This window comes from Callorhinus ursinus, unplaced genomic scaffold (genome assembly GCF_003265705.2).
Source record: "Callorhinus ursinus isolate GAN/ISIS: 27379988/994484 unplaced genomic scaffold, GSC_fseal_2.0 scaffold1, whole genome shotgun sequence".
NCBI lineage: Eukaryota > Metazoa > Chordata > Mammalia > Carnivora > Otariidae > Callorhinus > Callorhinus ursinus.
In genome coordinates, this window is record NW_027397063.1 from 71,823,146 (window position 1) to 71,840,118 (window position 16,973).

Here is a 16,973-nt window from a genome sequence, read left to right on the forward strand (position 1 = left end):
TGTTTTTATAGAACTTTTGTGTCTACATAAAATCACATAATATATATACATGTATGTGCTGGTCACAATAAAAAATACAAAAAAATTTGCAATCAAAAAATCTGAGGGGCGCCTGGGTGGCTCAGATGGTTAAGCGTCTGCCTTCGGCTCAGGTCATGATCCCAGGGTCCTGGGATCAAGCCCCACATCAGGCTTCTGGCTCAGCAGGGAGCCTGCCTCTCCCTCTCCCTCTGCCTCTCCCTCTCCCTCTGCCTCTCCCCCTGCTCATGCTTTCTATCTCTGTGTCTCAAATGAATAAATAAAAATCTTAAAAAAAAAAAAATCTTGAAAGCCACTGAATTAAAGACATGAATTTATTGGTAAATAAGATGAAATCAACACCTACTGATTTCATAAAATTAATACCTACTTATCTATTGATAAATAAAATCAACAACTGTTTCAATACACCCAGACTCTTCCTTGTATAGATTAAGTAAATTAAAAGAAAAAAAGTTATCAGGGGTGCCCGGGTGGCTCAGTCGGTTGAGCGTCTGCCTTCAGCTCAGGTCATGATCCCAGGGTCCTGGGATGGAGCCCCACATCGGGGTCCCTGCTCAGCAGGGAGTCTGCTTCTCCCTCTGCTTCTCCCCCTGCTTGTGCTCGCTCTGTCAAATAAATAAAATCTTAAAAAAAAGAAGTTATCAAAGCAATACAGCCAGCTAGATCTCTAACTTAAAACAATACCAAAAGTTTGCTTGAATATTGGGTGCTTAGAGTTTTTCCTCAAAGAAACGAGATCAGGTTCCCAATTAGTTCACAAAACCCAATTTAAACTATGTAGCTTAACTATAGTACTAAGGTTATTACAGACTTAAATTTCTCTAGCTTGTTGACTTTTCTGTATCTGATGTTCAGTAGATCTCCAAGGACACATTCTCCCACACCCACACCTTGGTCCCAGCACCAAGCAACTCCTTACAGTGCAAACAGCCATCATTTAACCTGGCATTCCCCAAGTTGTGCTTAGTATTTCAGAGGAATAGTTCAGAAGTTCTAATAGTCTTTGGCAACTGAGGTAGAATATGGGGCTCTCCAGAACATCTTCCAAATGCCCCAGGTATATGTCCCTCCCACCACATCCCAGCTCTGGTATAAGGTCAAACATGAGAAAGACACAACAGTTTTTGTGTATTTTTTTTTCATCTTTATCAATCTTTAGGAGAGAGTGCTACTAAAAAAGAACAATGGTCCACTCTACCTTTTTTCTCAGATCCCTAAACTCTTGCAATTTAAAAATATATGTATCACTGGCTTTAATGTTGATAATTGGCTACTGGTAAGATCAGCTGTTGATTTTATCACCTGACTGCTTTTCTCACAAGCTGCTTAGAAATAAAAATTCTATTAGTGACAAGTTTCTCTGCACCAAGAGAGACACGTCAGTGGCCTAGAGAAGCACGGCCTGGGGTAACTTCCTATTAAATTCAGGAACTCGGGGTAAACTAGAAGGCTGTTCTCTAGCTTTACTCTCTGCTCTCGTCGATTTCATATGTCCTGGGAGACTGTTAAGGGCTGTCCTGAAGAGTACATAGTAGTGGGCAGCTCAGCGACAGCTGCTTGAAGAAGCCCCTCAGATCCTTGCGTAACACAAACGACTGAAACCCCGTTGTCCCTCCCCGGGGTGGAATACAAACCGCCATTCCTCACTGGATTTACCCCACGTGGAACAAATCTTAAGGCACTAAATTCTCAGGTGAAACCTCTAAGAGCCAAGTGGAAACCAGGTTTTTAGTATAATGTTGACCCGGTAAATTCTCCAGCTTTTCGGCTATACCAGCTGCTTGATCCCAACACTCACTGAGACAGCTCTGGTAGCCTCCAGGAAAGGCTGTGTGCAGCCTAAGCTTGAGGGAGACTCTGCACAACGAACTCACCCTTTTACTTCTCATCCAGCACATGTCCTCTGGTGTGCCTATCAAGTAGGCACAACAATTTCTGCCGGGCCCCAGATCCTATATGGGAGACTCTGACACGTCTCAGGAAAAACTGGCTACAATACCATGCCTCTGTGCCCAGCGGCCATGCCCTCCAGAGGGCAGACACGTTGATTCATGGCGAACACATGCCCGACTTTTCTGGTTTTCCCCCCTTGCCTTTGTGCGCCAGGACAAGTGTGGGGGGTTTAGGTGGGGAAAGGATTAGGAGTCATTTCAGCACATACTTTTCAGGTTCCGCCAGACAGCCTTTATTACACCAGGAAAGCAACACTAGGCACTAGATCTTGCAAAATATGCTCTGACCAACTCTAAACTCTCTGAAATTAAAAATGTGTAACCACTGGGAAGTTTTTAATGAACAAAAAAGGTAAATACAAACTTTCATATGCAAAATAGATCATTGTATAACTGGCAGCCTCAGAGCCAAGTACTAAATTTTCTTCCAAATTTCAGTGGGGATGGAATGGGGGAAGGAGGGATGTAAATCCTAATGAGTACAAAACTTAATTTCGGTTTTATATATAGAAAAAAAAACTTTTGAGGAAAAATAGCTTTTACGCTGAATCGTATCTTTTGACATCAAGAGCCCAGGCCAGCCCTTACAATTCTGAGGTTTATACTCAACCAGATATGGGATGAAAACGAAGATTTAGGGCTTACAGTTACTTCAAATCCAGTTTCAAGAGTAGCCAAGTCACCTCATCTCCAGAAAGAGTGGTCTCTTTAGGATGACCACGACACTCTTTGGAAGCCGCCTGGAGAGCCACAGCCCTGCCTGTCCACGCCCTCCGTGCGGGTGCTGTAGTGTCAGACTTGCTCTGGAAGGCAACTGGAGCCCTCCACCGCGGCACTTCTCCCGGCATCCGCAGCGTCAGGCCTCCAGCACAGGATCTCCAGCTTCGAGTTGCCAGTTTCTGCTCCAGCCTTAGAGAAGTTAGTTAACACTTCCTTCCTCCCCGCACTGATTGCCCTCTGGATCTTCAGCTGGGAGTGGAGCTTGATTAACATTCCTTTCAAAAATAAATAGTTCAAACAGGTAATTCAGAGTTAACTGTAAGAGCAGCAGCAAACGGCCACTGCCCGTTATGTTTGCAAATGAGTGAGCGAATGAACACACGTGAACAAACACACAGAAGACAAATCATAGAATAAATCCTGCATTTCCCACATTCATAGGGAAAAAAAAAAAGATCTTTAAAAAAAGAAAGAGTTATTAATGAGCATTTGTTCTTGTGTGGGTTGAACAGTCCAGGCTCTGAGCAGGCACAGGCTTACACAGGGGGTTGCAGGCAGAACCTCCACACACCACGTCAGGACCAGGGTGCAGGCGAGGCCGGCGCGCACGTCCTACAGCTCAGGACCTGTGAGCCAACAGAGGTGATGCAGGGACTTCTGAACCCACGATGCATGAGGTATATGGAAACATCCGTCCTCCATGACAGAACCACCAGCAGCTCGAGGGACTGGGCGGGGCACTCTCACAGCAGCTGCTGATGAAGGATTTCCCACACCATCTTCTTCCGGAAGAGAGGCATCTGGTGCTGCAATCCACAAACAACACATCATATGCCACACAGTAAAACCCTTGAGGCACAATCATGTAAATAAACCATGTCCTTTACAGAAGCCTTGACTCTTTTATGTCATGGTTCAGACTTAAAAAGCCAAAGATAAGGAGGTTATAATGTTCTTATTATATTGTCTGTATCAGAAGCAGTTTTACATGTTAAGGAAAATCAAAGCAGGTTGCAGAATTATACAATAGAATCCCACAACTATGTCATAGCACAAAGACGTGAACCAAAATGGAAACACCCAAGTGGTAGCATAATACGAAACTTTTCTACTTACATATACTTACAGAACATTCTAAAATGAACGTATTTTGCTTTTTCGAGAAAAACATGAACTCTATTTAAATAAAGGAAAAAACATTCAAAAATTTCTGTTTTACCAAATGTTATACATTGTCAATTCTGTTCAAATGGCAACTTCTGTCCTTCAAATCTCACGTCAGTAGGTTCAGAGAGCAAATAACTCCTTGTTATTTAGAAGCATCAAAGAAGGAAATGGCTTTGCTCAATATATTATTCTGCTTTATGATAATCACTACATGGGCCAATTTTCAAAGCAGCAACACACAAGACAAATCCAAAATTACCTGTAACTCAACTAGTCCTCTTTTTGATGAAATCAGAAGTTCACACCCTTGAGGTACTCCTGGTATCTCATTATAAGATGGATATATCACTTTACTATAAACTAGTGATTTCCTACCTGGAGGGGCCTAAAAAGTCTTAATACATGGATGTGTAAGTTATTTTAAATAGTTCAAAACATAGAGTAGAAAAAATCACATTTATTCTTAGTAAAACTACTAAAACTAACCAATAAAAAGTGCCTTTATTTTAGACTAGAATTGTAGTGATTCAGCATGGGAGCCCTAGTTACTTCATATTGCTCACCAGCTTGGAATAGGGTTATCAGTCCTATTCAGTAAGTAGTCTGGTAGACAACATCTACCCAAATGAGGTCTGCTGAAGAAAAATATATTTTAAAGGGGGTTGTCCTGACTCAGTTATAAAACGGTTGAGAATCTATTTTTACAAACATAAGTTCTCAAGAGTTCCCAACACACTCGAATTCCCGCTCAAATACAGAGCCCCGGAGAACCTCAAGTAACCAGCACAGAAGGGGAAGGCAGTATTTGTAGTTCTAGCTCAGACCCGCAGCTTACCTTCTCACAAGGCCTGATTTCCCCGGGCTGTCACACACACTCTTACTTACCTCCTCCTTTGGCCAAAAATACCAGTAATACTATTCAGGAGCTAGTGAACACTGGAGTTCGGAGATAGGCAAACTGCCTCACTGGTCACCAAAAAGGAGGAGAAACCTAAGAGCAGATGCAGTGCCAAACCCTGATCCCAGCAGGAGCAGGGCCACGGCCAAGGGTTACAACAGCAAGAGCGGTGGCACAGGGGCCATTCTTCAGACCTTACTGTGCACCAGGCACCGGGAACCCGCTTGGAGTTCATCTTCTTTGATAACAAGTAAGTGGGTGAGGAGGGGGCTCCACTCACCTGAGTAAATGTGATAGGTTTGTCCCTAGAGATATAATCTGCATATTTACAAGTAAACATTCCACAATCACTCCCATTCAACTGTTGAGGAATCTCCTAAAATTTAAAAAAAAAGGGAGGGTGGGGGAGAAAGGGACAAAATGTCATCAAACACAAACTCCTTTGACTTCTTACAAATATTACAGTGGATAAACAATATTATAAAGGTACTACAAAAACACAGTCTTTATGTGGCATAAGAACTCCCACCATGACTGGAATTCGTGACCCGCACAGAAAATATTTTTCAGCAAGGAAAAGAAAAGCAAAGTGAGAATTCCATCTCTTGGCTCTCATACTAAGAAACCAAACTGAAAGTTTATTACTAGGAACAGGAATTCTAGTGAGAATGGTTTCAGAAGCACTTTATAAATTTTGAAAAGGGCTAAATATGGCTCAATTAAAACAACTAACCTATTTCAATACTGCAGGGTTTAGCTTCTCTAGACAGGAAAATAAGACCACAACTTTTGACTCCCACAGCTACAAACAGGGAAAACAAAAAAATGCCTCTTGATAAGACTTTAATCAGGATCTTGCTCTGATGGCTCAATTCTGTCCTGAGGCAAAAGCATAGCTTACTGCAAGCAGTGCTGCAGGCCCCAAAACCAATCCACGTGAGCTAAATTCACACTCCCCGGGCCTCTGCGGCCCTAATCTTGGCCAGCCCCACATGCATTTTGGCTGTCAGCTCTAAGGAGCACAAGATAGTAAGAATAAAAGAGAGTCTGAATCCCCTGCTGGAAAACATTCCAGATGACAAAAGCTCATTTTTTTATTCAAAGAAATACAGATGATTATTGTAAAAAAAGAAAAGATTGTCTGAACATGCACAACACCCACACATACGGTAGGTACTGAGCACAGCATCTCTCACAGAATGGAGAGAACTACAGACTCCAACACACAATTTGTTTTCTTTATTACGTCCCCCATACCAGAACATGCTACTCACCCTAACAGACTCCTTACACCTATGCTTTCCTCAGGAAATTTCAAAGCTTAACCTTCTAATTATTCAACTTAGAAAGGAAAATCCTTTGAGTAAAGATAGGGGAGCCATTATACACAGGTGAGGGCTAAAACTGAATTCATGCAGCTTACTTTAAAAAGAAGCCATTAGGACTCAAAAATGTATGCATTCTCAAACCCTGAATGAGATTCAAATCTGGCAAGTATAATACAAAGCATATTCACAAAGAGCATACTTGACTCTTGAGGACCCTGTGGCATGGGACCTAAGACCTAAATAAACAAAATTCCCAGTAAGTAACAAGAACTTTAAACTTTCGTTAGCACCAACCAAGAAAAATAGCTGACTTGAGTTTATTAGCTGTTTTTGAGAGACATGCTAGCGTATGGTTAATATTTACAATTTGTTTTTTAAAGATTTTATTTATTTATTTGAAAGAGAGAGCGCGAGCACTCAAAAGCAGGGGAAGTAGCAGAGGGAGAGGGAGAAGCAGGCTCCCCGCTGAGCGCAGAACCCAACGCGGGGCTCGATCCCAGGAACGCTGGTATCATGACCCAAGCCAAAGGCAGACACTTAACTGACTGAACCACCCAGGCGCCCCACAATTTATTTTTTTTTAAGATTTATTTATTTATTTGGGAGAGAGAGAGAGTGGGTGCAGAGGAGGAGGGGCAGAAAGAAAGGGAGAGAGAATCTTCAAGCAGACTCCCTGCCGACTGTGGAGCCTGACGCGGGATCAACCTCACAACCCTGAGATCATGTCCTGAGCCAAAATCAAGAGTCAGATGCTTAAAAGAATCCAGAAAGAAAGGACAAATTGTCTGCAAAGGAACAGTAACTATATATCAGATGTCTCAGTAGCAACAAGGAAACCAGAACACAGTGGACTTATCTTCAGAGTTCTAAGTGAACAAACACTGACAACCTAGAACTGTGTACCTAGAAAAACATCTTTCCTCTATGAAGGTGAAGCAGACACATTTTCAGATTTTCACAAACTTAGAATATTTACTACCAGACGGTTGACTAGAAGAATTTTTAAATGATGTGTTTCCAAAAAATGATCTCCCAAGAAAAGTCTGAGATGCAAGAATGAATGCAGAGCCAATAAACTGATAAAGATAGAGGTAAATGTAAACAACCATTGTTTATATAAACAGTGATAATGATGTGTGATTCATAGGCCTTTCCAAAAGACAATCTAAAATAGTGGACAGCAACAGCATGTTAAATTGGCAGGAAGCAGATGAGTTGTGTAGCATGGGAATGGGACTGGAAGGAAGGGTTCCCAGGGGCATAAAGAAGCTCTTGGGGTGATGGGCATCTTCATTATCTTGAGTATGATGATGGTTTCACATGTATATATCTATGTGAAGACTTATCCAATTGTACACTTTAACTATGCATTTTTCTTATGTCAACTACACCTCAATAAAGATCTTTAAAAAAGAGGCGCCTGGGTGGCTCAGTTGTTAAGCGTCTGCCTTCGGTTTGGGTCATGGTCCTGGGATCGAGTCCCACATAGGGGTCCCTGCTCAGCGGGAAGCCTGCTTCTCCCTTTCCCACTCCCCCTGCTTGTGTTCCTGCTCTCACTATCTCTGTCAAATAAATGAAATCTTTAAAAAAAAAAAGAGTCAGATGCTTAACCAACTGATCTACCCAGCTGCCCCAACATTTAGATTTAACCAAGAAATAAAGGCCAAAAAGCAGACATCTTAGTTAAGTGAATTTCTAAAGATTTAGAAGTAGATAATTCTTAAGATGTATACTTCAGGAGAATGCATGCCTAAGGGTATGAGTGAGTGAGGGGAGGGAAGAAGCCGAGTCTACATAATATGCCACAGTCAGTAAAGGCAACAAGGCACTTCAAACATAGATGATCATCACTTACATGTGGCTTCATGCTGTAGTGGGTCCACTCTAAAAGATTCAGATCAATATTTCTTTTGGTCTTACTTTCATCCTGTAAATACTGACTAAAAAAACAACAAAGGAATATATTGATGAATCCCTGTGGAGACTTATCATTATGATTACAAAGGACATTACAAAGGATGTTTAACAGACGGGCTATTCTCAAATCCATCTTCACTAGCTTTTTTAAAAATGTGATTGCTTTTGGTTTTTAAATTTCATTTTCCTGCTTACAAAAACTGGACATGCCTTAGAAAATTAAAACCTGTAAAATATAAAATGCAAAAGACCTCATAATAGCCATTCCAGCAGTAATTACTATTAATAGTTTGCTGTGTATTCTTCTAGTTCTCCACTACTCACACACAATTTAAAAACATACACTTTATTTTAAAAAGTACTTCATTTTACAACTTGCTTTTTCTAACTTAAAAATAGATATAAAATGTGGGGTGATGGGTGAAACAGGTAAAGGGGATTAAGAGCACACTTACCGTGATGCACACTGATTAATATACAATGTTCTATAATGGTTGAATCACTATACTGACTATATTGTACACCCGAAACTAATATAGCACTGTATGTTAACTATACTGGAAATTGAAAAAAGATCTAAAAGTATCTAAACTTATGGTGAGCACCGCATAACTAAAGCATTGTCAAATTACTAAATTATACACCTGAAACTAATGTGACATTGTGTGTCAACTATACTTCAATTACAAATTAGAATAGATATAAAACAAGACAACTGGCCTAGACCCCACCCCCCAAAAAAAGCCTTTGCCATGAAAAATGAAAAAAGGAAGACTAATCTAAATTAGACTAAAGAGACATGAAATCCACCTGTGAACTCTGACTGGCTTCCTGGATTAGGGAAAAAAACTATAAAACATACCTGAGAAAATCAGAACATGAGCCAAAAGTTACATATGACTGGTTGCTAATTTTCCTTTTTTAAAATTAATTAATCAATTAATTTGAGAGAGACAGGGAGAGGGAGAGAGAGAATCTCAAGCAGATTCCCCGCTAAGCGCAGAGCCCGGCACGGCTAAGCACTAAATTCCACAACCCTGAGATCATGACCTGAGCCAAAACCAAGAGTCAGACGTTCAACTGACTGAGCCACCCAGGTGCCCCTGATGGCTCATTTTCTTCAGTGTGATAATGACACTGTGATTATGTAAGGGAACTTCCTTGTTCCTAGGAGATACATACTTAAGTATTAAGAGTAATTTAAGTTTATCCAGATCTTCCGAGGGTTATCAAATTTAAGCCAGGCATTTCCATTCTCATCCTAACCTTCATGTAAAGGCAACAAGCACCAGTGGTGCCAGGGCATGCACTCTCAGTGGGAGCCATCTCGCCCCCCCCAGGGGGGGGGGCTGGAAATTGGTTCTTGGAAGGCAAGAATCTTAGATATTTCAAAGGTTTGTAGCCCTCTAAACCCAACAAACAAAAAGTCTTATTCCTAAGCACAATTTTCTCTCGTCATGGAGAAATTAAATTTTTCTCGGAGGTAATAATGCAAAAAATGTCAAGAAAAGCTGAACTGGGAGCATCAGGAAAGGGAGTGGGCCTCAGACCCCCGCAGGAGGGAGAGGGAGAAAGAGCAAAGAGCCAGGTGCGACGGAGGTACGCTTTTTTCTTTTGTATCCTGTTATAATCAGGACACAAAACTTTGCTGTATGATTTCAGCAAGAACATTTCTATATATGTGATAATATGTATGTGTCTGCACACATGTATGTGTGCACATTTTATATCATCTTAAACAGAAAAGACTAGAAGGAAATAACTGTTTTATAAACAATTCACTGTATCTTATGATTTTTCAAACTCTCTTCTCTTTAAACTTTCTATTCAAGATAAATAGTAAATAAAACGGATCTTTTACACCAAAACAATATTGAAAAAGAGAGAATTGAACTAATTGTTAATAACAAATTTTCTTGTCATTCGTTTAAGAGGTTCCTTACTAAAGTATCCTTATAAACTTATTCAAGTATCCTTACTAAAATTAAAAACGAGAACCCCCATTTGCTTCCAGTGAGCAGAAGGGGTTCAAAAGAGACTGCTCTTACTGAACTGCTTCCTCACTGTGAAATTCATGTCACCACTTGGCACAGCTTACTAAGGGGCTATGCTTTAAAGGCAGGTTTCTAGCAATTACTATTTGAAATGGTTGCCTACAAACCATATGCTTTAACTTAAAAGTTCTCTTGGTTCTGAAATGAACCCAACTATCATGGAAAGCAGAGACATGAGTGGGTTTAAGAATTCGAGGAATAAAACCCTAGTTAAGAGTTCCTCAGAACATTCGGAATAATGTATCAATACTAAAGAAACCTAATTCAGGGGCACCTGGGTGGCTCAGTCGTTAAGCGTCTGCCTTCGGCTCAGGTCATGATCCCAGGGTCCTGGGATCGAGCCCTGCATCGGGCTCCCTCCTCAGCGAGAAGCCTGCTTCTCCCTCTCCCGCTCCCCCTACTTGTGTTCCCTCTCTCGCTGTCTCTCTCTCTGTCAAATAAATAAAGAAAATCTTAAAAAAAAAAAAAGAAACCTAATTCAAATCACAGGATTCTAATAAGACATATTTTATATTACAGTGCAGGACAAACTTGTTTCCACTAATGCTACTAAATAAGAGTTCTCAGTTAAGGGCGCCTGGGTGGCTCAGTTGGTTAAGCGACTGCCTTCGGCTCAGGTCATAATCCTGGAGTCCCGGGATCGAGTCCCGCATCGGGCTTCCTGCTCAGCAGGGAGTCTGCTTCTCCCTCTGACCCTCTTCCCTCTCGTGCTTTCTATCTCTCATTCTCTCTCTCTCTCAAATAAATAAATAAAATCTTAAAAAAAAAAAAGAGTTCTCAGTTAAGATCAGGTATTAGGGGTTTTTTTTGATAAGAAGATGAATTCAAGTCAATTCCTGAACAACTGGGAGAATAGCCTTCACTAAACATTAAACTACCATCCACCAGAGCTTCCCTGGATTAAACAGAAGGTAGACGAGCTAACAAGGGCATAATGACACAACAGTAAAGTTTTTCAGCCTTTACTTACAGGAGAATCTCACAGATCCTGTGGCCCTTTTGTCCCATAGAATCCAAATATTTAAGACACCTTTTTCTTAGGTCTATCACCTACAGTGGAAAAATACAATATCCAGAAACATCTTAACCACAATAGAATTTTATTTCTAAAAGGAAAAGCATCTTTTAAAAAGTCAATACAAGTACCAACATAAATGGATTTCTAAGACACATTTTTCATAAATTATCACAGATGATATGAGCTTCATTTCTATAAAAGCATATACTTCTAGTCCCAGAGAAAACCTAGAAACTTACTCACCAAAACATCAGTGGTCCTCTCAAAGTGATGAGATTTTTTGTTCTTGTTTTTTTTCTTTATACCTTTACTTTTCTATAATAAATCTGTACCATCTTGTAAACAAAACTAAAGAAATCAAATAAAGAACTCATATGTGTACTAAAACCCTTTCCTGTCTTCCTGTATGCCATCTAGCTATGTGTGTGTGTGTGTGTGTGTGTGTGTGTGTGTGTGTATGTGTGTAATTTAATCTTTTGGGGTTTTTTCTATTTTTTTTTATTTAAATTCAATTAATTGCCATCTAGCTTTCTAAGTTGTTCAACTCAAGAACCAAGAAGGGACTCTACAGAGTATGCCTTTATATGTACTACTGTATTTTTAACTGGGCAGAAAAGGGTAGCCTTCATTATTCAAAACAGCCATTATACAGATTCCAACAATTAACCTTCTCAACTCACCACCAGGCTCCAATGTACCTTCCGATGAATAGGCACCAGAATAAGTTCCTGTTCAAAGAGATTGACCCCTTTGGTCCATCTTTTCACTGCTTGGTAACCACCAGACTTTAATTTGGGATAGAAAAAAGTACTGAATGCGTGAAGTGCTGGATACCCTTGTTTTTTGTTTCTTTCCACCAGAAGATTCATGTAAAAATTAATGACCTGTAATACCAAGGGAGTAAACGTCAGAATGTGGCAAGTACATTACCAAAACTAAATTTCTACCTAAGTTAGGATGAATTAGAAGGTAAGAAGCTCCAGGAAAGGAATGTACTAGAGATGGGGATGAAAGGATTGTTTACAGCATAATAAGGAAAATAAAAGATAATGAGTACAAAATGGGAGGAATTAAGGAGTGAAACTATACTTCTGAAGTATGTGAGTAAAAGAGCCAAGGAACTTAAGGAGAAAGTCTGCAGTAATGAAAAGGTGTATGCAACTACATCACATGAAAAAAAATGCAGAAATATTAACTAGAATTGAATTTTACTATTCATAAAGTTTACTATATATAAAAAAATATTAACTGGAAGAAAATATACCCAAACATTAATATTTTATTTTTGAGTGGTGGCACTTTTGAATGATATTTTCATTTTACTTTTCCTGTACTTTCCAAATTTTCTATAATAAATATATACCATTTATAATGTAAAACAAAAATACTAGTTTTATAAGAATGTGTTTTTATGTCATTAGTCTAGGGGGGGATGGGAAGGAAGGCAAAGGGGGAAAATGCAGGGACTTTGGGGAGTTAAGGAAAGGACCAGCTAGAACATGTGCAAGAACTAAGAGCTAGTTTTAGCTAAATATGTAAGGATACAAGATGACAATTAGGCAAATTTTTACAATTATCACTCAAATAAAGAAAAAGACACATTTTATATATACATGTATGTACAGTGATCAATCTATCCCTTTATTACTGAAAAAATAAAATGGCTCGTCTAAGAATTCCTCTAAAATAAGTATCGCTTGGGCGCCTGGGTGGCTCAGTCGTTAAGCGTCTGCCTTCGGCTCAGGTCATGATCTCAGGGTCCTGGGATCAAGCCCCGCATCGGGCTCCCTGCTTGGCGGGAAGCCTGCTTCTCCCTCTCCCACTCCCCCTGCTTGTGTTCACTTTCTCGCTGTCTCTCTCTCTCTGTCAAATAAATAAATAAATAAATAATCTTTTAAAAAATAAATAAATAAAATAAGTATCGCTTGCTGCTTCCTTCTATTCATCAGCCACACCCAAGGTTTATAAAAATGTCACTGAGGGGCGCCTGAGTGGCTCAGTCGGTTAGGCGTCTGCCTTCGGCTCAGGTCGTGATCCCAGGGTCCTGGGATGGAGCCCTGCGTCGGGATCCTTGCTCGGCAGGGAGCCTGCTTCTCCCTCTCCCTCTGCCTGCCACTCCCTCTGCTTGTGCTCTCTCTGTCAAATAAATAAATAAAATCTTAAAAAAAAATAAAAAATAAAAATGTCACTGAAGAGGTGCCTGGCTGGCTGAGTCAGTAGAGCACGCAACTCTTGATCTCAGGGTCGTGAGTTCAAACCCCACGCTCGGCATAGAGCTTACTTTAAAACAAATAAATAGGGTGCCTGGGTGGCTCAGTTGGTTAAGTGACTGCCTTCAGCTCAGGTCATGATCCTGGAGTCCCAGGATTGAGTCCCACATCGGGCTCCCTGCTCAGCGGGAAGTCTGCTTCTCCCTCTGACCCTCTTCCCTCTCGTGCTATCTCTCATTCTCTCTCTCTCAAATAAATAAATAAAATATTAAAAAAAAAACAAAAACAAATTTGTAAAAAAAAAAAAATCACTGAAGACTACTAGTAAATGAAGTGGTAGATGAAACAAAGCACTGATGCAGAAGAGGAAAACATGGCTAATTAAAGGCAGCAAAGAATCAGAATTGACCACTGTTTTAAGTTTTGAGATGTTTCTGTTTTAAATGAAACCAAAAGCTGCTTTCCCAACCCCTTATAATTAGGTAGAAATCACTTTGGTTATAGATGGTAAATGGTTAGGCATAATGACAGAATAGGGGAAAAAAGAACAACTTACTTCATCATTGAGCCAGTGGTAGTTCTTCAAGGTCTGGATATCACCTCGAGTGATTCGCAACTTGAAAGCGCTACTTAGGACCTCATCCTGTGGGCCATGACCTAGGGCATTACTGATTTCCCTTTCCATGTCCTGAATTAGAAAGTCCAGAGGATGTATTTTAAATAGAACCACAATCAGATTTCAAGAGTCTGAGGCTAAAACAAGCTTTTCATCTCTATAATACAAAGCAGTTTTACTAATGGTTATAAAAATGTTAGTTCAATTACCAGCTTCTGGAAACAATAATCTGGTAATAGTATTTACACTTCAAGTATAGTTTCAATACCCACTACCATTTATTGACCACTATGAGCCAAACATGGTACATTAATGATGAAGCACATCATTAATCCCTGCTCGTGGGGAAACTATTATCACCATTTTATAGAAGAGGTGCAGCTCAGAGAACTCAGGTTATGTGCTCAAAGTCAGACAGTTATTAAAAGGAAGAGCCTAGCAGGGAACCCAGGGGTGTCTAACTTTCTAGCCTTTGTTCCTTTCACAATACTCTTAAAGGATTTTCACACTTTCCTTGTTTACCTACTAAACTTTTATTTAAAATCATCAAAGTAATAGAATTAGGTGCCCTAAGAGATGATACTATATAGATTGGACATGAAGGGAATAAGCAAACAGGGAGAAACTGGAAAACAAGGCAGTGGTCTACCAAATGAATCCTCACGGAACAGATGGCTTCACTATTCTGAAGAATTATGCAGATAAATGCATATTTAAGCTATTGAGATGAATCTATACACCCAAAAGAAATTAGTTTCATTCAAATATTTGAAATCCTGCTTTCTCCACTGCATACAATTGTGCCGTTTTATGGCTCTCTCCACTTGTGTGTCCAATATATAGTAAGTGCTCAACAGGTTCTCACCGCATAGGACTGACTACCACCTACTAAAACAACATTGGAAAAGGAGCCAAGACACAGGCTCACCTTTAAAATGAGAATTTTCAACTACCTTCATTTCCTTGGTTTTTTAAATAAGTTTTTACTATTTTCAAATGCAATAATCAATAACAGGGACATTTTAGTAAATAATAATCACTTTTTAAAAATGCAATGAGCTCATTCCTAATGCCAAACCCATACTATGTAACCCAAAATATTTGAAGATAAATCTGCAAAGAACCCATCACATTCCAAGATATGTGACAAATATGTCTACTCACATTTGCTGAACATTGATCTGATCCCTTAGGCCACCTTCACAGATCACTAATGATCAGTGCAGCCAGTGACTGGACATCCCTTGGACCTGATTTCTCTCATACACTCATCCCTAGCCTGGAGAAACTCCTCAAAATAAAACATGTGTTCAAGTCTTGATAACTGAAGTTATTTAAAAACATGCCTCTTATTCTGATCAACACAAGAAATAATACCTCTGTAAGTTCAAGAAGATCATCCATCCTTTTATCCCTCTCTTTGCCTGAGCAATGTTTTTCTTTTGTCTCAAGTATGGACATTTTCCTCCTGAGTAAGCCATTGCTCCCACTGCCCAGGCGGAGTCGGGCTGACACCTCTTCGGATAGGTCAGGTTCCAGCTGGTGTCCCCTCCTCTGATCAAAAAAGTTTCTATATTCTATTGACATGTTTGATATTTACACATATAAACATATATAACACATGAAACATAAACAGTGCCATTATCCTGAGAGAATAGGCAAATCTCCCAAGTAAGTGAAGGAGATTTTATCTATCTGCCTGTCCCTGCAAGAGGAACAAAAAAATGCTCAAGATCTAAGGTTCACAGGACGCCTCAATTACAAACCATGAAACAGAACACTCATCACTTTCCCTGTAGGCAGCAAGAAAAGTATTTTCAGTTCTCTTAGGCCAATGAAAAATAAGATGGTTACAAGACATTTTGGAGTGCTTAAGAAAAGCAAAACCTATGACCCATAATCCCATCACTCAGAATAAAGCATTACTATCCTTATAATAAGTAAACTTGCTCCATTTCATTTTTTTAAAGGAATTATTTACTACAGAAAAATGTACAAACATTTACATACCACTTGATTTTTGTAAAATTAACACATATGTAAGCACCATTCAGGTCAGCAAATAGAATTCTGCGAGCATTCTAGAAACTCTTGACAATATCCTTCCTTATTGTGACCCTACATAACCTTTAATAGTGAATTTAAGGCATCTAGTAGGCCAACTTTGAAAATGAAGAAACTGAGTTAGAAAGAGAGCTTTCGATGAGAACCACACTGGTCTCAACGTGCTGAGCCAGTACTCCTCACTCGTAACTCACTGCCAGGGATCCTGGTCCTAGGAAACCAGCAGCTGCTGGCTCCTCCCCACGGCCCCAGACAGCACAGTCTTCAGGTTTGGCACAGATGGAAGCACCAGGTAGTCTTTACTCAGGTTCCAAATGTGCTCCCTCTCTGTCCTCTCTCAGGCATAGTTCCCCGCCTTTTTAGCTGGTGTTCCACAGGCGATAAACAATAACTCAATACAGAAGGTTTTGCTCCAAATGACTGGGAACGGGGATGTTCTGAGACCTATACTCTTCCTTACAAAGAGGTCTAATGGGAGAAGAAAAACTTGATCGAGCTGATACTTCACATAAAGCAGCACCCTAAATTTTGGTATTTCTATGTATCTAATATGTGAAATAATCTAAAACATCAAGTTTGCCTTTAATTTAGAAATGTATTTCTTTTGGATACAGAGTGTTTAGCAAAACACTCTGCTGCTATTATTTTAAATGTTGGTATTGCTATGGAGATCACCAGAACACTTTGTACTCCAGTACACCAAAAAATGTAAAATCCAATTAAGCATTAGATTGGTAGTATTTTCAAATAAATCTGAGATCCTGACTCTAAAATGAAGGTCCTGAACATATCTTTCCTAGACCGTATGGTTTTTTTAAATTCTCCAAAAGAAGCCAGGCACTATAGATACAGGGCTGGGATGGAGGCAAGTTGGTCTCTCTTATGAAAAAGGTAGCTACCATACAGAGGTAAACATTCGGGAATTCAGAAGGAAGCCAAAAGTTGTGTATCTTCAATGCCTGCTGCTTTTTTCAAAGAAAACAATGA

At 39.8% G+C, this 16,973-nt stretch overlaps 1 protein-coding gene across 4 annotated transcripts in view; it reads right to left on the minus strand.

The window, feature by feature from the left end:
• Positions 1-2,203: 2,203 nt before the first annotated feature.
• The window catches only part of SENP2 (SUMO specific peptidase 2), a 33,164-nt gene continuing 18,394 nt past the window's right edge, over positions 2,204-16,973 (minus strand). For 3 of the 4 annotated variants that reach the window (XM_025877225.2, XM_025877241.2, XM_025877250.2), the window contains 7 exons: positions 15,300-15,476; positions 13,863-13,994; positions 11,777-11,980; positions 11,049-11,128; positions 7,963-8,047; positions 5,060-5,155; positions 2,204-3,520 (listed from right to left, as the gene is read on the minus strand). In XM_025877225.2, the coding sequence (XP_025733010.1) occupies positions 3,458-3,520; positions 5,060-5,155; positions 7,963-8,047; positions 11,049-11,128; positions 11,777-11,980; positions 13,863-13,994; positions 15,300-15,476 (837 nt within the window). In that variant the 3' untranslated portion in view covers positions 2,204-3,457. Of the gene's footprint in view, positions 5,156-7,962; positions 8,048-11,048; positions 11,129-11,776; positions 11,981-13,862; positions 13,995-15,299; positions 15,477-16,973 lie in introns of all 4 variants that reach the window. The other variant, XM_073896015.1, reaches the window with a different exon arrangement.